Source organism: Bufo bufo, chromosome 5, assembly GCF_905171765.1.
Source record: "Bufo bufo chromosome 5, aBufBuf1.1, whole genome shotgun sequence".
Classification (NCBI taxonomy): Eukaryota; Metazoa; Chordata; class Amphibia; order Anura; family Bufonidae; genus Bufo; species Bufo bufo.
In genome coordinates this window covers 443,067,570-443,089,697 of record NC_053393.1, presented here as the reverse complement: position 1 = coordinate 443,089,697, position 22,128 = coordinate 443,067,570, and the positions used below count along the sequence as shown (strand labels likewise).

The window sequence follows — 22,128 nt, the reverse complement described above, 5'->3', positions numbered from 1 at the left end:
TTGCTAACTTAAAGGGGTTTTCCGGGAGTTAAGAAAATGAAAATACTTAAATATTACTTTATTATACATATATTCTCAAATACCTTTCATTATATATAATGGCTCGTTTTGTCTGGGGAGCAATCATCAGGGGAAACAAAATGGCCACTGTCCCATTAGTTTACACAAAACCTGTCCTGAGCACACATGAGGACAAGTTACTTTACAACACTGAGGTAAAGAGCTGCCTCATCCTCCCCTCCTACTTGTCAGGGATTATGATCCTGAAAACAGATGATAAGAACTTTAGCTGAATCTCTGGGGAATTTAGTTCATGAGGAGACATGAAGTACAGAGAGGACATACAGGACAGACTGTGGTAATGTGTTGCTGTGGTAATGGACACTGTAAACAAATGCTGCTGCTCATTAGCCACACCTCAACCTCCTCTCATGTCTCCTCATCATCTCAATTCCCACAGATATTCACCTGTATTCAGGATCATGATTCCTGACAAGCCGAGTAGAGAGGAGGGTGAGGCAGCACTATGGCTCATTGTGATTAGGACAGGTTTTGTGTTTACTGATAGGACTGCAACCATTTTATTTCTCCTAATGACTGCTCCCTAGACAAAACAAGCCATTCTAAGTAATGATAGGTATTTGTGAATATATTTATTATAAAATATTAAAGTATTTTAATTTTTTTAATTCCTGGAGAACCCCTTTAAAAGGATCGTCTATTTCATTTTAATATCATTAAAGGGGTTGTGTCACTTCAGCAAGTGGAATTTATTATGTAGAGAAAGTTAAAGGACCTTTCATCAGGCTAGCTCTAGTCTAATTATTATCCTACCTTACAGGGCGGCCCCACTGATGCCATGGCAGTTTTCTTTTATTTTCTACAGAACCCCCCGTTCGTCCGCTGTTTGCCCCGTATATTTTGGCGCCTTATAAATAAAGCGACTCTGTTATACTAGGCGGAGACTTGTATTCTCGGTTATACTAGGAGGAGACTTGTATTTTCCCTGGGTAAATTGCTTCCATTGGAGGCTTGGTTCATTTTTCGATCACATTATACACTGCTCGTTTCCATGGTTATGACCACCCATGGTGGCCATGCTGAAAAAAGTGCCTTCCATCAGCTGCAGTACATGAGAACTGCACAGTGTATGGATTAGTGATGTTCCAGCTTTGTATACTGCTTTCCGTACCTGTGACTGCTCGGGTGTCGGACCCAAATGATCTCATATTGATGACCTATGGACAGGTCATCAATTTCTTGGTCCTGGAAAACCTCTTTAACCCCTTTGCTACCAGCTCTGTACATGTATGGCGCTGGAGCAAAGTGCAAACATGGCGCCCGCTCGCGCGTGCAGCGGACGTCATGGCCGGCGGGTCTCCACTCTTTCCAACAGCAGAGACCTGTGGCTAATGACCGTGACCAGCAATAATGGCAATCGCGTTCATTAAAGTCTTTAAGTGTTGTGGTTCCTGTCCACTCTGCCTCTGGTTCCCACCAGACCAGCATCGTGATGTGTTGTGTGTATATATACATGACTGCTGAGGCCATGTGCTGTTCATGCATCTGTGACCACTGAGGCCATGGAGTTGCTCCGCAGTGGTCAACTACATGTATACTGTATACACACTTCAGGTGGGGATGGGAGACATGACTCAGGAACTGGAACACTCTGACAGGTAGTATTTTTTATTTTTTTTTCCTACCCAGGTCTAGTTCTCTACAAATATTTTTACAGTTTCGGAGGTCTTCTTTAACTGTGTATGCAGGTGTAGCTGGCACTTATATACTGGAAAGTAAAGAGAGGGGCATTAATTTCAAGCTGTTTCATCTATTGATCTGGCAGACTATGTAGCGTAGCTTTACTTTACCAGCATCTTCTACATAACACCGCCATTCCTTAGGACAGGAAATTGAATCATAAAAGTTTGGGCCTGACACTGTTAATGTCCTGTAGTAGCACATTAGTCTGGCAGGAGCATAGTTGTATAATTTTTATTTTAATTTTTTTTCTTTTAGACAATTTTTTCCGTTTTTAACCATTTATTTTATACACCACCATTACAAGTTAGCATTGCTTCTGTGGCTACCAAATGAATCTGATGATAAGATGGAGGCACAAAAAAAGTTGGGTGAAAGAAGATGGGAGCAGAGTTGGGTGAAAGCGGGAGCAGAGGGAAGGGCGGGGGGCCAGTGACCAGTGAGCTTGGTCTTGAAGGTATCTTTCCATGGGGCCAATTTGTGGGTGGGGATTAAGTTAACAAATCCCATTCATACCCTGTAGAGGAAATTGACTTGTGGTGCAGATTGTCCGTAGATTTCAGCCTTTGCAATGTACAGTACAGAACAAAAGTTTGGACACACCTTCTCATTCAAAGAGTTTTCTTTATTTTCATGACTATGAAGGCATCAAAACTATGAATTAACACATGTGGAATTATATACATAACAAACAAGTGTGAAACAACTGAAAATATGTCATATTCTAGGTTCTTCAAAGTAGCCACCTTTTGCTTTGATTACTGCTTTGCACACTCTTGGCATTCTCTTGATGAGCTTCAAGAGGTACTCCCCTGAAATGGTCTTCCAACAGTCTTGAAGGAGTTCCCAGAGATGCTTAGCACTTGTTGGCCCTTTTGCCTTCACTCTGCGGTCCAGCTCACCCCAAACCATCTCGATTGGGTTCAGGTCCGGTGACTGTGGCGGCCAGGTCATCTGGCACAGCACCCCATCACTCTCCTTCATGGTCAAATAGCCCTTACTTTCAAAGTTTTCCCAATTTTTCGGCTGACTGACTGACCTTTATTTCTTAAAGTAATGATGGCCACTCGTTTTTCTTTACTTAGCTGCTTTTTTCTTGCCATAATACAGATTCTAACAGTCTATTCAGTAGGACTATCAGCTGTGTATCCACCTGACTTCTTTTCAACGCCATTGATGGTCCCAACCCCATTTATAAGGCAAGAAATCCCACTTATTAAACCTGACAGGGCACACCTGTGAAGTGAAAACCATTTCAGGGGACTACCTCTTGAAGCTCATCAAGAGAATGCCAAGAGTGTGCAAAGCAGTAATCAAAGCAAAAGGTGGCTACTTTGAAGAACCTAGAATATGACATATTTTCAGTTGTTTCACACTTGTTTGTTATGTATACAATTCCACATGTGTTAATTCATAGTTTTGATGCCTTCAGTGTGACTCTACAATTTTCATAGTCATGAAAATAAAGAAAACTCTTTGAATGAGAAGGTGTGTCCAAACTTTTGGTCTGTACTGTATATTGTGAAATCTGTGACAAAATCCACAAGTAACACATGTAGATGTGCTGCTGAACTTGCCTCAGAGTCCATGGCGAATTTGCTGCAGATTTTTTTAATATTTTTTTTCCTGCTAATGGTGAATGGGTCGGCAGTGAAAAGCTGCTGGCATTGTGAGGATGAAGATCTAGGCACTTCTATCATAATCTGTGGAGCATAACGGAGATAGATTCTTAGTTTTAGGGCATATGGTTGTCTGGGAACGCCCTCCGTGAGCCACAACGGAGAGCCATTTAGCTGAGTGGCCGCCATGTAATTCTGCATCTCCCTGCATCAGCCGCTCCCTTGCAAGAGTTTCCTCCCAACCAGATCAGTCTAACCGCTTCAGTCTCAAAGCGATGATCTGTGATAAGACAGTCCCTCTAAATCAACTTTCATTGCATAAAATTAAATCTGTATGTTTTAGACTCGGCTGCATATAAGTGCTCTTCAGGAGCCCCTTCCATTGTCACAGCCATTCATTCACACTGAGCCACACAACACTTGCTGCCATTTTGGCCACAAACAATTGTATATCTTTGGCAGTAATAATTTTATTGGAATGGGCATATGGCTATTTGTACAACTTTTTTCTCACCATAATTAAAAATTTTAACTTTTTTATTTATTTAAGGTTGGATGGAGCACCGCGCGAGATTATTATACATTTTTGTGGTCGCCTATGCCTGAAAGTTATGTTCCAGACTCAACTAATAACTGTGTACTGACTTTCCAAGGTAAGACTGTGCAGCAAAAGCCTTACTTCAGTGTTTGTGACATAATAGTGTGGGGGAAGTATTGCATCCTAACACATTTGGAGTGTGTCATTTTGAAATTCTAATTCTGAGGTCCTCCCTGTCCACAACCTAAAGTAGTGGCTTATCAAAGATTTGGATTGGTGGGGTTCTGAGTGCTGAGACCCCCACTAATTGCTAGAGCGAGGAGAGAGAAGTGCTGACACAGAACACCCTCTCCTCACTGCAGGAGACTGACTCGAGACTTGCTATTAAGCCTGTCTCCTGCCACATAGAGAGAACACTTGCTATGTGAGCTCTAACGATTAGTGGGGGTGTCAGCACTCAGACCCCCATCAATCAAAACCTTTGATTTGTCGCTATGGCATATCAAAAGTTTTTTCAAAGTACAGGTTCACCTTTCATCATTTGTCAAAATTGCTTTGACAAAATAGTGTTCTGCACCTTTTACAGACACAGGTGACTCTTTCTTTGGTAACTGGAAAAAGTTACGCCTCTTGCAGCCGATATACTAGATTTTCTCCGACACATTGCTTTTTAGTCAATAGTGGTGAACAATGCCAAGTAAGACTGGATAGGTCTTCCGCAGTGACAGTTCTTCCTCAAGGCTAGGTTTACATCTGCTGTAGAGATTCTGTTAGGAGCCTTAGCCAGATTCTGGCCAAAAAAAAGCATGCAGCGCTAGTTTGTCAGATTGATGGACACCTTAAAGGGGTTGTCTCATTTAGAAAACAAGTGTATCTTTCGAATGGGGAACACAGGCCCCTATCCTCATGATCGTTGGGGGCCTAGCGGTTAGACCCTAATCCCCTGTCCTGTGGATAGGGGATAAGATGTCTTCATGGAAGACATCTTTAAATAGGATTCAACACTTTTTTTTCGCCTACTCTTTCTTATCCTACAGAACCGAACAGATAAAAAAATAATGGGAAATAAAGCCCCATGTACTAAACACACATTAACCTAACCGACCGGTCCTTGTCATGTTGGACTCTACATCTGATACATGTTTTATTTAGTTCATTCTGCTGAAGCCCAATCCAAATGTTCCCCCAGTGGTACGTTTTCTGCTTTTTGTCCGCTCCCTCTCTGTACTTGGCTTGGGAGGCCGGTGTCTCCCTCGGTAATTCACCTGTTTGGCGGAGTCCTATCCAATAGCAGCTGGGCGCTTCCACCTGAATAAACTAGCAGCTAGGCCATAAACTCGGCTTTGGATGGATGCACGGCGCTCTGCATTTTGCGGCCAGCATAAAACGCTGAGTTTTATAAGGTTTTGTGTAAAATGTCCATATGAGACGGGAATGAGCCAAGTTGTGAAAGCATGCTTTTACTATCAGGCACTAAAACGGTAGCGTTCTCCAGATCTGCAATGTGCAGCTGACCTATAATGTGAAACAGGTTGGAAAAGGCAAAGTTTGTTGTATAGAATACAGACATTTTACTTATTGCTGGTGTAACATGAATCGGGGCCTGTTCACATCACAGGACAGTTAAACAGCAAAAACATGGTGTGAATCTAGCCCTGCAATGCCCTCCACCTCAAACAGCGGTAGGCCAAACGCATGCTCAGCTGAATATCAATTCTGACGCCCCCCATGTACATGCACAGGGATTCCGCCAAGCGTGACACATAGCATGGCCTATCCTAGCTCCATATCTTTGTATGATTTAAATTGTTATATTCTGCTCGATCTACGGGTCCACCCTGCTTCCCTTATGAAGCTCCATGAATGAAATAAGAGCCCAGCTGCGTTTCTGAACGAAACCCGACTTGTAGTGACAGAACTCGCCGCTCATCCTGGGAGCACATGGCCAGCGATTGGGATTCTGTGAATGTGGTGTTTTCTGAGATCCAGCAGGCCAAACGCTCACATTCCCAAACATGATCCACTGTTGATAGAAAAACAGCAGTTTCCCTGTTTGAATAGCTGCTGCGTAAGTGTCCTGCGCCGCAGGTTCGCGCTGGACGCTTGTGATGTGAAAGCGGCCAAAAGTACGCAGAAAGAGAAATGTGCTAAAGAGCTTTGCTGCCTTCCAGAATAAACATTTGTGTTACGACAATCCAAAGTACCTGGTTCCTGAAGCAGCAATGTTATTCCAGCTTCTACCGAGCCATCAAATTCCTTATTGTGCAGCAGCGCTCGCCGTCTTGTTGTAGACCTCTGCACGCACCCTCCTCTGGATGCTCTTCCTAAATCTTTAGGAGACTATTTTTTATGTGTGTGCATTTTTAGTAGAGCGCTTTCCCGGAAATTGCTTTCGAACTAAAATAATGTTCTGAATTTTGCAGACGTGGAGGGCTGGTAGGAACATCTACTGTACTATTTTAGCTGTTTTGTGCACTAAATTTACAAAACCAGAGAACCCCTTCTATTAAAGGGGTTGTCTCCTTACAGCATTTTATCCACTAGCCCATGGAGAAGGGGATAAGTGTCTGTTCGTTGAGGGCCCCACTGCTGTGACAAGAACGCAGGCCCTTTTCAATGGACGGACGCGGTCATTCAGCTGTCACTCCTACTGCTGCCACATTCAGAGAGGAACGGAGGGACACCTGCCCCTATTCTTGTGATTGACTGGGGCCCTAGTGATCAGACGCTTATCCTCTGTCCTGTAGATAGGGGTCAGCCCTTTTTAATTGAGCATATTACATGCTCCTATGGTAAAAATTCATTAATCCGATATCTATTGGCCCAGAAACCTTGTTAATCCAGTCTAGTGGAAGGAGGACAAGCAATCGGCCAGTACCCTGCAGACAGCCAGGCTGCAGTAAGTAGGGAACATCTCAAGTTTATCCTTTTTAAGTAATCCAGTGGGCCTCATGGAAAAACAGTATAGTATAGATCCGAAATACCAGTGCCTAGGTAACATTCGTGTCCCAATGTAAGGGTGCGTACCCGCTATTCACCCTCCTTTGTCATTCACTCTGCCTGTAAGGCCAGACAGTATCACTTGAGATTCAGTTAGGCTACTTTCACACTAGCGTTCGGGGCTCCGCTTGTGAGTTCCGTTTGAAGGCTCTCACAAGCGTCCCCGAACTGATCCGTCCAGCCCTAATGCATTCTGAGTGGATGCGGATCCGCTCAGAATGCATCAGTATGGCTCCGTTTGTCCTCCGCTCCGCTCAGCAGGCGGACACCCGAACGCAGCTTGCAGCGTTCGGGTGTCCGCCTGGCCGTGCGGAGGCAAACGGATTCGTCCAGACTTACAATGTAAGTCAATGGGGACGGATCCGTTTGAAGTTGACACAATATGGCTCAATTTTCAAACGGATCCGTCCCCCATTGACTTTCAATGTAAAGTCAAAACTGATCCGTTTGCATTATCATGAACAAAAAAAATAAAAAAAAAATTCTTTTGTTCATGGTAATGCAAACGGATCCGTTCTGAACGGATCTAAGCGTTTGCATTATAAGGTGCGGATCCGTCTGTGCAGATACCAGACGGATCCGCACCAAACGCAGGTGTGAAAGTAGCCTTAAAAGGTACTTGAAGAGGACCTGTCGCCTCTCCTAACAAGCCTGTTTTTAATAGCTTCATGCATTCCCCATGTAATTACAATTCTGTAGCATCTATTCTTATCGCTCTATGTTGTACCGTTCCTTTATTATTCCTGCTAGAAGTTGTGAATGAATTGCTAGCAGTCTGCTGTAAGGGTACAGAGGGGGGTTATTTTAACCAGTTGGGGGGGGTGGCCGGCCCAGTCAAAACTCTATCCAGTTAGTGCTGCCATTGTCAGACTGTGCAGGGACAACCCCCGCCCCCCACTGGTTAACACCCCTCTGTACCCTTACTGCAGACTGCTAGCAATTCATTTGCAACTTCATTCATTCTGCTCATTGCTCTCTGAAACCGACAGTAGTTTAGTTCCATGTTTCTGTGAGACATATGACAGCCTTAAATGTATAATCCCAAAAAATAGAGGAAGGACAGCACTACTTACTACAAATTCTTTGTGAGTCCAAATTTAATCTGCGGTGCTCGCTATGTCAGGCCCCAGCCTGAAGGGCCCCTTAAATGCCAGGAAAGACTTTAGAAAAATCGCAGCACCCCCAATCTTGAATCAAATCCTTCTCTTTATTGGCACCGAAAAAAGAAACGTTTCGACACAACAGGTCTTTTTCAAGCTACTGCCTGTAGCTTGAAAAAGGCCTGTTCTGTCGAAACGTTGCTTTTTTCGGTGCCAATAAAGAGAAGGATTTGATTCAAGATTGGGGGTGCTGCGATTTTTCTGAAGTCTTTCCTAGCCTTAAATGTATGTAATTTAATCTCCGAAAATGCATTGCTCTGTGGTAACTGAGACAGCATACTGCATAATAATGGTGGATCATCTGTGCAGGTCCGTGCGCAGAACTGATATATACACCGGCAGGGGAGCCAGTGTACACCTCAGATATAATCTACACATTTTCCATTAAATATAATAAATGTGCCCCCCACTCCAGCCTACTTTTTTGGAAAAGTAGTGAATCGGGCTGAAAACCTCAAAAATGTCACAAAATTGTGCACAAACAGGCAAGCGACAAACTTTGTATATATTTTTTTTATGCTGGTTTTCTTGCGTATAGTGGAAGGTGAATGTCTCTTAAAGTGATCCTCCTGGTCAAGAATCAAATTCACAGTAACTAGGGAGCGAACAGAACACTTACCTGGTGCCCTCATTTTCATCTGTTTAGCTGGAGCTCCGTCCGTTCCAAGGCTCCTCTTCTGTCATTCTAGATGTCTTCACCGCTTCTTAGACTGTTCATCTGGTAGCCCAAGACACTTCCTGTGGCCTTAGGATTGGCGAGCACTGCTCACGTGAACAGCACTGGCCAATCCAAAAGCACGGCTGGAAAAGCACGGCTACAAATCTGCAACTAAAAACATGATAAGGAGGACACAGTGTTAGGGTTCTCTCCGTTCCCCACTTAATGATATTTTTTTTTTTTCTTGAACTGGAGGGTCGCTTGAAAGTCTTAATGAACTTACCCAATAGCTGAGGTTTAAAATATTCTCTTCTGTTTTTGACTAGGTTTTAAAATCCATCTCCTGTTTTTTGTCTTTAGGATACTACCTTCCTAATGATGATGGAGAATTTTACCAGTTCTGCTATGTGACCCATAAGGGAGAAATACGGGGAGCAAGCACACCCTTCCAGTTTCGCGCATCGTCTCCTGTAGATGAACTACTTACGATGGAAGATGAAGGTCATTCTGACATGTTGGTGGTAACAACCAAGGCTGGTCTACTTGAGGTATGTTTAAAGTGTTCCAGGTGACTTTTCAGAATAAGCTGGCGTGTGTATTCATGACCAATAACTCAATATCTGACTATTATATGATTTTATTTCTGCCTCTCTCTCCCTCCAGCAGCTCCCTTCTCCTCCTCCTTTCTTCCTTTGCACTCTCCATGTAGCAGCATGTAACCTAATCTAAAGTAAATATAAAGTCTGTTTCAAAGACTGATTTTACCACTGACCTAAGAGTTAAGTGATGCATCCCTTTGAATCCAGAGGAAAAAAGCAGGCTGGTTTGAGAGCTGCATTTACAAGCAGACAAATAATGCGAGCTTGTGAGCGTTCGCGTGTTTGAGTTCCAGTGTGTGTTTGTATTAAGTGTGTGACCTTAGGAGGAGACTACAGTAAGTTAGATTCTTATCACTGCACCATATTGTATTTTTCTCTTTTCTTGCGTAATCCCCATTTAGTACGCTATGTGTTCCATTATTGACAGCGCAGTCCAGTGCACATCTTGTCTAATGTATGCAGTCCTAAAACAGCCGTTTGAAGGTGCATATCTTTGTTCAAAATGTGAGCAAATTGCCCGTTTGGAATCGCACATTGTGTATCTAACGGGCGAGTTTCAACGCTGAGAAGCGTTCACAATTTGGAAAAGAGTTTGCTGCTCACTGAGCAAGCACTCTATGGGGTAGATGTGGGGAAGGGTGGTAGCGAGGAGGCTCAGGAAAGTGAGGTAGCTAGCTGGATAACAATTAGAAAGCGGGGTAGAGGTAACAGTGCCAGGGAGGCTAGCCCTGATCTGACACACCCCAACAAACTTCCACGGTTGGCAGATGACGGGATGTCAGTTCAGGGAGAGCACTGCTGCTGCCGGTCCCTTCCTCTGCCAGTCAGGGGAATGTCAGCTCCAGTAAGCAGGGGAGCAGGGCAGGCCAGACAGGTGCTGGTAGTGGGAGACTCAATTATTAGGGGTACAGATAGGGCGATCTGTCACAAAGACCGGGATTGTGGAACGGTGTGTTGTCGAATTCGACACATCGTGGATCGGGTTGACAGATTACTGGGAGGGGCTGGAGAAGATCCAGCGGTCATGGTCTATATCGGAATCAATGACAAAGTTAGAGGTATGTGAAGCGTCCTTAAAATTGATTTTAGGGATTTAGGGCACAGGCTTAGGGCAAGGACCTCAAAGGTAGTGTCTTCCAAAATACTACTTGTACCACGAGCCACACAAGAAAGGCAGCGGGAGATTAGGGAGGTTAACAAGAACTGGTGTAGAAAGAAAGGGGTTTGGGTTCCTGGAGAACTGGGCCGACTTCTCTCTTGGCTACAGGCTCTATCATAGGTATGGGCTGCACCTCAATGGGGAAGGGGCAGCTGTGTTGGGAGAGAAGATGGCTAGAAGGTTGGAGGAGTGTTGAAACTAGGGACTTGGGGGAGGGTAATTACATTATAGAAGGGGATGGGAAGATAGTGCAGATAGAGACCGGGGGCAAGGTAATGGGACTGGGGGAGGAATGGAAGGAGGGACTAGAACAGTTCAGAAGGAAAGATGTAGGGTAAAAAATATACATAAACCTCTCAAATGTATGTATAAAAATGCCAGAAGCCTGACTAATTAATAAAACTGGTGAACTGGAATTAGTGATGTGTGAGGAGGACTATGACATAGTGGGAATAACTGAGACATGGCTGGATGATAGCCATGTCTGGGCGGTTAATGTACAAGGTTACAGTCTGTTTAGAAAGGATCGGCAAAAGCGGAGAGGGGGAGGGGTCTGCCTTTATGTAAAGTCCTGTCTAAAGCCCACAGTCCGAGAAGATATAAGTGAGGGACATGAATATGTGGAGTCACTGTGGGTAGAAATGCATGGAGGCAAAAACAATAATAAAATACTATTAGGAGTTTATTATAAACCACCTAATATACCAGAGTCCACAGAAAATCTACTACTAAACGAGATGGACGAGGCGGCAAATTATAATGAGGTCGTTATTATGGGGGACTTCAACTACCCCGATATAGACTGGGAAACTGAAACCTGTATATCTCAAGAAACAGGTTCTTGGCAATAACCAAAGACCATTACCTTTCCTAACTGGTTCAGGACCCGATCATACTGGACTTAGTATTAACCAATAGGCCAGACAGAACAACAGATGTGCAGGTTGGGGGGACACCTGGGAAATAGTGACCGTAAAGTAATAACTAGGGGTGCACCGAAATTCCGGCGGCCGAAAATATCGGCCGAAAATGGGCCTAATCCATTTCGGCCGATATTGGTACATATCGGCAGAAAATATGGGGTTTGGGATTTGTGGGATTTGTCACCCGCGCCGGGCGGGCGGTTTACTTTAAGTCACTGCATCTTTATTTTACCTTACAATCGTGACGCTCCAGTAACAACTCTGCAGGCAGAGCGGAGGGCGGCGTAACGTCACTTACTCACGTGACGCGCCTGCTCCGCCTCCTTCATTCATAAAGTGGGCGTCACGATTGTAAGGTAAAATAAAGATCCAGTGAGTGATTAGTCTGCTGTGAGCAGCAGGGCCAGGGCTGTTATGGGTAGGGGGATCGGTCTATGGCACTGCTATGGGGAGGGGGGATCTGTGCACTGTTATGGGGAAAGGGATCTGTTCACTGTTATGGGGAAAGGGATCTGTTCACTGTTATGGGGAAAGGGATCTGTGCACTGTTATGCCCATAACAGTGCACATATCCCCCCCTCCATAACAGCGCCACCCACAGATGAATTTCATTAATGAAAAAGAATTATTAATAAAATGATTTAAAAAAAAAGTATTTTAAAATACTTATTTGGGCAAAAAGGCAGTTTCGGTTTTCGGTCAAGGGCATCCTGAATTTTCGGTTTCGGACCAGAATTTTCATTTCGGTGCACCCCTAGTAATAACCTTCCAATTGTCATTCAAGAGTGTTTCTTCAGGAAAGAACAAAAATACCAAACTTAAAAAAAAACTAAATTTAGCCAACTAAGAAAGGCCATAGGCCTAACTAACTGGGACAAAGTCCTCAAAAATAAAAATACAGCCACAAAATGGGATATTTTTAAAAACATCCTAATATCTAATTGTGAGAGGTACATACCTTATGGGAATAAAAGGTTAAGGAACAAGAAAAAAAACAATGTGGATAAATAGAAATGTAAAGAAAGCAATACATGACAAAAAGAAAGCATTTAAATCACTAAAACAGGAGGGTAGCGAGGAAGCACTGAAAACTATAAGGAAAAAAATAGAATATGTAAAAAACAAATAAAAGCAGCCAAACTAGAGACCGAGAGATTAATTGCCAAAGAGAGCAAAACTAACCCTAAAATGTTCTTCAATTTTATATAAATAGTAAAAAGTATAAATCTGAAGGTTCAGCCCTTTACAGAGTGATGAGGGGGAAGTTGCAGAGAGCGACGAGGAGAAAGCAAAGCTATTAAATATTTTTGTCTCCACTGTATTCACTGAGGAAAATAAACTGTCAGATGAAATGCAGAATGTAAAAGTAAATTCCCCATTAAAAGTGCCCTGACTGACCCAGGAAGAAGTACAGCGGCGTCTTAAAAAGATTTAAAAAGACAAATCGCCAGGACCAGATGGCATACACCCCCGTATCCTAAGAAAATTAAGTAATGTCATAGCCAGGCCCTTATTTCTGATATTTTTAGAACTCTTTACTGACAGAGTGTTCCACAGGATTGGCGCATAGCAAATGTGGTGCCAATATTCAAAAAGGTTCCAAAAACAGAGCCCAGAGACTATAGGCCGGTAAGTTTAACATCTGTCGTGGGTAAACAGTTTGAAGGTTTTCTAAGAGATGCTATCTTGGAGTACCTCAATGAAAATGAGCAAATAACGCCATATCAGCATGGCTTCATGAAGGATCGGTCATGTCAAACAAATTTAATCAGTTTCTAGGAGGAGGTAAGTTCTAGACTTGACAGCTGCGAATCAATGGATGTCGTGTATCTGGACTTCTCCAAAGCATTTGACACTGTACCGCATAAAAGGTTAGTATATAAAATGAGAATGCTCGGACTGGGAGAAAACATCTGTATGTGGGTAAGTAACTGGCTGAGTGATAGAAAACAGAGGGTGGTTATGAACGGTACACACTCAGATTGGGTCACTGTCACTAGCGGAGTACCTCAGGGGTCAGTATTGGGCCCTATTCTCTTCAATATATTTATTAATGATCTTGTAGAAGGCTTGCATAGTAAAATATCAATTTTCGCAGATGACACTAAACTGTGTAAAGTAATTAACACGGAAGAGGACAGTATACTGTGTATATATAATACAGAGGACAGTATACTGCTATAGATGGATCTGGATAGATTGGAGGCTTGGGCAGAGAAGTGGCAGATGAGGTTTAACACTAACAAATGTAAGGTTATGCACATGGGAAGGAATAATGCAAGTCACCCGTACATTCTAAATGGTAAAACACTGGGTAACGCCCACATGGAAAAGGACCTTTGAATTTTAGTGAACAGCAAACTAAGCTGTAGAAACCAGTGTCAGGCAGCTGCTGCCAAGGCCAATAAGATAATGGGTTGCATCAAAAGGGGCATAGATGCCCGTGATGAGAACATAGTCCTACCACTTTACAAATCACTAGTCAGACCACACATGGAGTACTGCAGGGGAGCACCCAGGAATTTTCTTTAGGGGGGGTCCAAAAGGCAAAAAAATGCGGCATGTGTAGTGCGCTATGCTAATAGAATTTTTCAAAGCCCCCTTTATATTTAAAAATGCAGGGAAAGGGTGTAGTGTGTTGTGCTGATTCTTTTACTTGGCGATTCTAAAAGGCCTGCAGGAAAATAAAAATGCGGCGCGCGAAGCCCGCCGCAAATTTTTTGGCCCCGCCCATTATTAAAAGCCCCTCCTACATATAATAGGCCACTCCCAACAAACACTGTACAGCTGACATTCTTTAGTTTCGGCCTGTCTCTACACATCATACGGAGAGGGGAGGGTCTGTCCTGGCTGCACTGCCTGCTTATATAACAAGCTACAGCCAGGAAGCTCCTCCGCTCTCCTCCCTCCCCTGATCCTGCTCAAGGCCTGTGGTTCCCCCCACCATCTGCCACCCGCCCGTGGCCTGCTGCCCCCCTTGACCGTCCTCACCCAGCTCTGAATCCTCCTTCTGCAAATGGCAGGGGGAGGAGCCGGAGCATCTCCTCTCCTACATAGCACCACATACCTCTTACATCCAGTGATGTCACCTTTGTTGTAGACGTTCTCTTTCTTTATCTTCTCCATTCAGACCAGACCGCCATGATGATTTTTCAGCCATCTCCCGTCTCTGCAGAGATTAACAAACAGACATTAGTTTCCCACATTTCCATGATCTTCACATCTTCTGAACACCCTTTCCTGCCACCCCCAATACTGTGCCCGCTGTGCCCCCAATACTATACTACAGAAACAGTCCCCCTGGAAATACTACTACCACACAGATAGTGCCCCCCTCAACAATTATTGGCACACAGTGCTCTAAAAAAATAACTGCGCCCAGACACTAATAGTATAAAGATAATGTCCCCCAAAAATTATTGTGCTAAGCTGATACTGTGGCAGGGTGCCCCCCAAAGTAACAGGGCTCCCCAAAATAGAAATAATTCTCTGCCAGAGCACACTTAGTAGTAATAATGCCCCTATAGTGCCCATACTAGTAATCATGTTCCTCATAGCCCCCCAGTATTAGCAAAGCTCCGCATAATACCTCCTAGTACTAATAATTCTCCCTACAATATGACAGTACATGAAATACCCCCGCTTAGTGCCCGCTGTTGAGCTAATGTCCCCATAATGTATGCCAGTATAAAATACCCCTATATAGTGCCCCAGTAAATTCCCTCATAGTGCTCCTCTCCCTTCCCCATAGTGTCCCCCATAATATGCCAGTAAAAAATGGCCCTTCTAAGTGCCACCATATGCCCCAATAGTGCTTCACTCCCCCATAGTGCCGCTCTCCCCTATAGTGCCTACCATAATGTGCCAGTAAAAAAATGCCCCCTTAGTGACACCAGATGCCATAATGCCCCCATAATGTGCCAATAAGAATAAAGGCCCCTTTAGAGCCCCCACTTCCCCTTAGTGCCCCCAAATAATGCCCCTATAGTGCAACCAGATGCCCCATAGTGCCATTCTCCCCTATAGTGCCCCCATAATATGTCAATAAAAAAAAAAGCCCCTTTAGACCCCGCAGATGCCCCCATAGTGCTCCTCTCCCCCATGGTGCCGCCCCATAAAGTTCCACCATATGCCCCAATAGTGCTCCACTCCTCCATAGTGCCTCCCATAATGTGCCAGTGAAAAATGCCCCTTAGTGCCACCAGATGCCATAATGCCCCCATGTGCCAATAAGAAAAAAAGGCCCCTTTAGTACCCCCACTTCCCCATAGTGCCCCCAAATAATGCCCCTATAGTGCCACCAGATGCCCCATAGTGCCGTTCTCCCCTGTAGTGCCCCCCATAATGTGTAAAAAAAAAAAAGCCCCTTTAGAGCCCCCATAGTGCTCCTCTCCCCCATGGTGCCCCCCAAATAATGCCCCTATAGTGCCACCAGATGCCCCCTTGTGCCGTTCTCCCCATAATGTGTAAAAAAAAAAAAAGTCCCTTTAGAGCCCCCATAGTGCTCCTCTCCCCCATGGTCCCCCCCCCCATAATGTGCCAGTAAGAAGTGCCACCTAAAAAAAAAAAAAAGAGTACCACCAGATGCCCCATAGTGCCGTTCTCCCCTTTAGTGCCCCCATAGTGCCAGCTCCCCCCCTCCAAAAAAAACAAAGCAACAAAAATAAAATAAAAAATACACTGATACTTACCTCCATCAGCAGCGATGCGATGCAGGCTCTTCCGGCCTGTGTCCCTGCTGTGTGCTGCCCGGCTCAGGCGCGTGATGATGACGTCATCTCGCCTGAGCCGGCCTCTGATAGGCTGCAGGCATTAGTGCCTGCGGCCTATCAGAAGAACAGGGGAGGGACACGCCTCTCCCTCCCCTGCCGCAGCACAGCACAGGCATCTGTATCGCTGTCCTAAGGACGGCGATACAGATGGATTAGATATGGAGATGAGCGCTTCCACAATGGAAGCGCTCATCTCCTAGTACTCCCACTGCCCCCCCGGCCCCCCCCCCCACCGCCGCGGCCGCAATTACATCCAGGGCCGCGCCGCCTGTGGTGATCGGCGGTGCGGCCCTGAAGAATTTAAAAAAAAAAAATTCGGTTGGTTGTTCTAGGGGGGGTCCAGACCCGCTGGACCCCCCCTGTAGGTGCGCCACTGGAGTACTGTGTACAGTTCTGGGCTCCTGTTAACAAGGCAGACATAGCAGAGCTGGAGAGGGTCCAGAGGAGGGCAACTAAAGTAATAACTGGAATGGGGCAACTACAGTACCCTGAAAGATTATCAACATTAGGGTTATTCACTTTAGAAAGAAGACGACTGAGGGGAGATCTAATTAATATGTATAAATATATCAGGGGTCAGTACAGAGATCTCTACCATCATCTATTTATCCCCAGGACTGTGACTGTGACTGTGACGAGGGGACATCCTCTGCGTCTGGAGGAAAGAAGGTTTGTACACAAACATAGAAGATGATTCTTTACGGTAAGAGCAGTGAGACTATGGAACTCTCGAGATCCATCTTAGGCCTCGTGCACACAACAGTAGTTTTGGTCCGCATCCAATCCACATTTTTTGCAAATCGGATGGGGACCCATTCATTTCAAAGATGCGGATAGCACACCATCCGTTCCTCTGCGCCACAAAAAATAGAACATGTCCTATTCTTGTCCGCTTTGCAGACAGGAATAGGCATTTCTAACAGAGGGCAGGATGTACCGATCCCCAAAATGCGGAACGCACGCGGCTGGTATCTGTGTTTGGCGCATACACAATTTGCAAACCGCAAAAACGGATACAGCCATGTGCATGATGCCTTAAAGAGAGTTAGCAACTCTTGCATTTCTCCATCTGCCATCAACATAGAAAGTTCTTTATTTTCTTTCCGTTTTTATAATCTAATTGCTGTTACAGTTGCTTGCCTGTCCTTCATCAGGAGCTAGCATTTTCCACTTATTGCCACAGTGCCGTTATATCTGTCAGAACCTCCTTTGGCAGTAATTGGATGACGTTGCCATGTGTTCCTACAGCGCTTTGGGTGCTTTGTAATTTTTATATGTTTATTATCCTAGTTAAGGCTACGCTCACACTAGCGGTTTAGTTTTCCGGTATTAAGATCCGTCATAGGGGCTCAATACCGGAAAAAAAGGCTTCAGTTTTGTCCCCATTTATTGTCAATGGGGACTTAACTGAACAGAACGGAATGTTCCAAAATGCATTCCGTTCCGTTTAGTTGTGTTCCCAGACCGGAGAGCATGTTGTAGTTTGCTTTCCGTCCAAGGATGCGGAGCAAGACGGATCCGGCATGACTCCCAATGCAAGTCAATGGGGATGGATCTGTTTTCTCTGCCACAATAGAAAACTGATCCGTCCCCCATTGACTTTCAGAGGAGTTCATGACTGATCCGTCTTGGCTATGTTAAAGATAATACAACCGGATCCGTTCATAACGGATGCAGATGGTTGTATTATCAGTAACGGAAGTGTTTTTGCTGAACCCTGCCGGATCCAGTAAAAACGCTAGTGTGAAAGTAGCCTAAGTGCCCATATCTCACCCAGCCAGTTTAGCTACTAACATCTGAGTGCAGGATTTGTAAGCATAAGATATACCATTCCCAACATTATCCCTTCCCTGCACGACATGTCTTTGAAATGGTATAGGCTGTAAATGTGAAACCAAAAGACTAACGATATGTTTCTTATTTTATTACAGTTTAGTAATTGGGACTAAATAGAAACTTGTCGTCTGGTATAATTATATAAACAAGGTCCTAATTTACTTTAAAGGGAACATATCTTATGTTATTCCTTTATCTGACGTTATACATTTGAAACACAGGTTGTGCTCATTCCATTCAACTTACCACTTTATGCCCACAGTAAAATTTTACCTTCTGGAATCTGAATTTCAAAAGTTTATCTTTTTCTTGGTGTACCCGTTTTAGTTTTTTTAGTTTTTTTTTTGTAGCACACATGTATGTCTATTATCTATACATGGGTAGTAATCCTCAAAATACAGACATTTGAAGGAAAAGTGAGGGAACAAAAGTAGACCAGGCCACTGTAGAGCAGGCAAATATTTGTGGCTGGACTTATTTAAAGGGAACCTGTCAGCAGATTTATACCTATAAAACTGGCTGACCTGTTACATGTGCACTTGGCAGCTGAAGGCATCTGTGTTGGTCCCATGTTCATATGTGCCTGCATTGCTGAAAAATATGAAGTTTTAATACATGCAAATGAGCCTCTAGGAGCAACAAGGGTGTTGCTGTTAAACCTAGAGGCTCTGCTATCTCTGAAACTGTTGCATCCTCTGCACCTTTAGGGTCCATTCACACATCCGCAATTTTGTTCCGCATTTTGCGGAACGGAATTGTGGAACCATTCATTTCTATGGGGCAGCACAATGTGCTGCCCGGATCCGGAATTGCGGATCCGCACTTCCGGGCCCGCAATTCCGATCCTGAAAAAAAAATAGAACATGTCCTATTCTTGTCCGCAATTGCCAGCGATGTCCGTATTTGCTGATCCGTGGATCCGCAAAACACACACGGACGTGTGAAATGGACCCTTACAGGACCAGGCAGTGTAAACGTCATCATGCCTACCTGGCCATGTCAGTCAGTGCAGAGGGTGTGGCAGTTGCAGAGATAGCAGAGCCTCTAGGTGTACCAGTAATGTCCCTGTTGCTCCTAGAGGCTCATTTGCTATGTTAAGGCTCCATTCACACGTCCGTGGTGTGTTGTGGACCCGCAAATTGCGAATCCACAACACACTGCGGACAAGAATAGGACATGTTCTATCTTTTGCGGAGCTGCGGACCGGAAGATCGGGGCCGCGCTCCGCAAATGCGGATGCGGACAGCACACTGTGTGCTGTCCGCATCCATTCCGTCCCCATAGAGAATGAATGGGTCCGCACCCGTTCTGCAAAATTGCGGAACGGATGCTTACCCATTTGCGGACGTGTGAATGGAGCCTAAAGCTTGGCCGGTCCATTCATTTGTATCGGAGTTCTTGAGATAGCCCTGAAATGAATTGAGCAGCCGCATCTATGCCCAACCGGCTGCTCCGTTCATTTCAGAGAGGCTGCAGTAAGTACAGGGGCCCTATTTTCGTGATCGGTTGGTGTCCCAGCAGTAGGACCCCCACCAATCTAATAGTTATCCCCTATCCTGGGGATAGGGGATAACTTAATCTAACCAGAATACCCCTTTAATGCCCGACCACATGACTGGTATTTGTGTCATGCAGAATGTCTAGTATGTTAGGATTTGGAGAATTTTTTTTCTTTTTATTGCCATATTCTAACCCCTATAATTTTTTTTATATTTATGTCAAAGGGGGGGCTCATTCTTTTTGTGGCATGATCTGTACTTTTCACTGATACCATGAAGCGTGTGTGACTTTTTGATCACTTTTTATAAATTTTTAATTTTTTGGGGGAAAGTGAAGTGACAAAAAAACTGAAAATTGGCCATTTTGAATTTATTTTTTCTGTTTGGCCATATAGGATACATATTTTTCTATTTTAATAGTTTGGGAGTTTTAGGATATGACAATGCCTCCAATGTTTTTTTTAATTTTTTTTAATTGGATTTTGAGGAAAGTGAGGTGGTTTGCAGGCTCCAGGCTATAACGGTAACGTAGCTTCCCCGATCTCAGCCCAGGGGAAACTTACGAGCGCAGGAGCATGTGGCTCCCACATATTCACCACTCAGATTCTTTGGTCACATTTGACCACGGCATCTGAGGGGTCACGTTTCTGTGATGGACCTTTATGGATGATCATACATTAGACCTGGGCCTCTGCTGTTTGAAACAGCAGAAACCTGGCGGCTATGGCACCTGCTGCGCTCGCAAGTGACGACTTCCACTGTACATGTACAGAGAGGAGGGGGTTAAGGGGCCTTGGGGTCTGTTTTTCACTGATCTATTGCATAGAAAAATGTTTAAAATTGAAGATTTGCCCTTTTTGTGGATGCAAAAGCCACCATTTTTCTAGATTTTTTTAGATTAAAATATATTTTAGCCTATTCACTTCACAGTATTCTTCTTGTAAATCTATTCAATAAGGTATGTTTACACCCAAACGAGGTACATTTCTCTCTGTTTCTTGTGCATCTAGCAAAATGTTATTTGGCAAAAGAATGCTTGGTTGTTTAAGGGGTTAATAATCATTGCTCTTAATTTCAGCTAAAAATAGAAAAGACTATGAAAGAAAAAGAAGAATTGTTGAAGATAATCGCTGTCCTGGAGAAGGAAACAACCCAGCTACGGCAAGAGGTGGAAGGACTGGAAAGTGCCCTGTCACGTGAAAGAGAGTGTTCTGACCAGCTGGTCGCAGAGCGAGATGTAAGTCTGAAGTGGAGATGTTTAAGGGAGACTGACCGCAGTTATTACCTTGAAAAACTACTAATGTATTACTAAGTATGTTTTTTATTCTGCTGGGCACTGTGGCTACTTTATTGCCCCTCCCCTCTGAGTTACGATTGGCTGGACACTACAGCGAAGGGGAGAGGCTTTGAAGCGGCTCAATACAGAATGCCGTGAAGTTTCGCCACCTGGCCACTTCCACCCGCAGCCACTGCGTCCTGCAAAATAAAAGATCATTTTCCTTAGCTGCGGATTCTAAAGTCCTCTATAAAAGTATGTGTGCGCTGGTTTCTCTGGCTCCTAAGTAGCACTGTCAGCGGTTCTGCAAGGATTCCCTTCAATCACACAAGTTTGCTTACGCGTTTCTTGCAAATATTTCCGTACTCATAGCAAAAGTGCTATAAATAAAAGCATTTTTGCTAGAGACGCGTGTGCAATCTTCTTTGGTGAATTTTACTTTCTCCTGAATAAAGATTTTGGGGTTCATTTATTAATAATGGCGTTTTAGACCACTGTGCTGGCGTTGGCTTCCTTGCTGGTGTAGATTTAGAACATTTTCTACTCCTAAAACAGGTGTAGAAAATGATAAATGAGATGGGCCTGGTGGCCCGTCCCCTTCCCCGCCCATGCCACGCCCCCTTTTTAAAGACCTGGCGAGAGTGGGGAAAAGTCGCAGATTGCGGGACAAATAACCGTTGCACTGCAATCTGCGACAGAATGACCCCTTTTGTAATTTATTTTTCTGCCTTGTGTAGGGAAATTTGTCAATTTGTCTCTGGAACGATAAGGGGAACATGGTAATATACTTCAGCCAGTGCTTCACCCCACAAGCTTGCGCCGTATGCAGTTTCCTGCGTCTCCCTGCCTGAGGGGCGTCATGCGGTCGTGACCATAGCATTTGTATGCAGAAAGGAATTACAGCCGCGGCAATGTGGCCCTTCTAGGCCCGTCAGGCTCGGAGCCGCTACAGCATATGCATTTTAATGGCGCCACGAATGGGTGTTTGCAGTGCTGAATCCACTATGAGCATGTTCTAGATGTTCTTTAAGGGTATGGCCACGTGGCATATATACTGCAGGTTTTCCACAGTAGAACTGTGTCTGGAAAATCTAGCAGCTGAGTGGATGAGACTTTAAAGCGGTTGTCTCATCTGAGACATTGGTGGCATATTGCTAGGATATGCCGAGGGTGTCAGGTGCAGTTCTCACCTCTGGGACCCACACCTAGTTCCAGAACGAGAGCCCAGAAGTGAGCTTAGAGCAGTCTTTTCTACGGGACTGCTGAAAATAGGCAAGCACTAGCTCTGATATCTCCGGCGTTTCTATTGGACTGCCGAAATTAGGGTA

At 44.5% G+C, this 22,128-nt stretch overlaps 1 protein-coding gene across 4 annotated transcripts in view; it reads left to right on the top strand.

Annotated features, from left to right (window-relative positions):
- Positions 1-22,128, top strand: part of TAX1BP1 (Tax1 binding protein 1) — a 113,579-nt gene that overhangs the window by 26,995 nt on the left and 64,456 nt on the right. For all 4 annotated transcript variants that reach the window (XM_040433579.1, XM_040433581.1, XM_040433577.1 and 1 more), the window contains exons 3-5: positions 3,931-4,033; positions 9,097-9,284; positions 20,603-20,761. In XM_040433579.1, the coding sequence (XP_040289513.1) occupies positions 3,931-4,033; positions 9,097-9,284; positions 20,603-20,761 (450 nt within the window). The remainder of the gene's footprint in view (positions 1-3,930; positions 4,034-9,096; positions 9,285-20,602; positions 20,762-22,128) is intronic.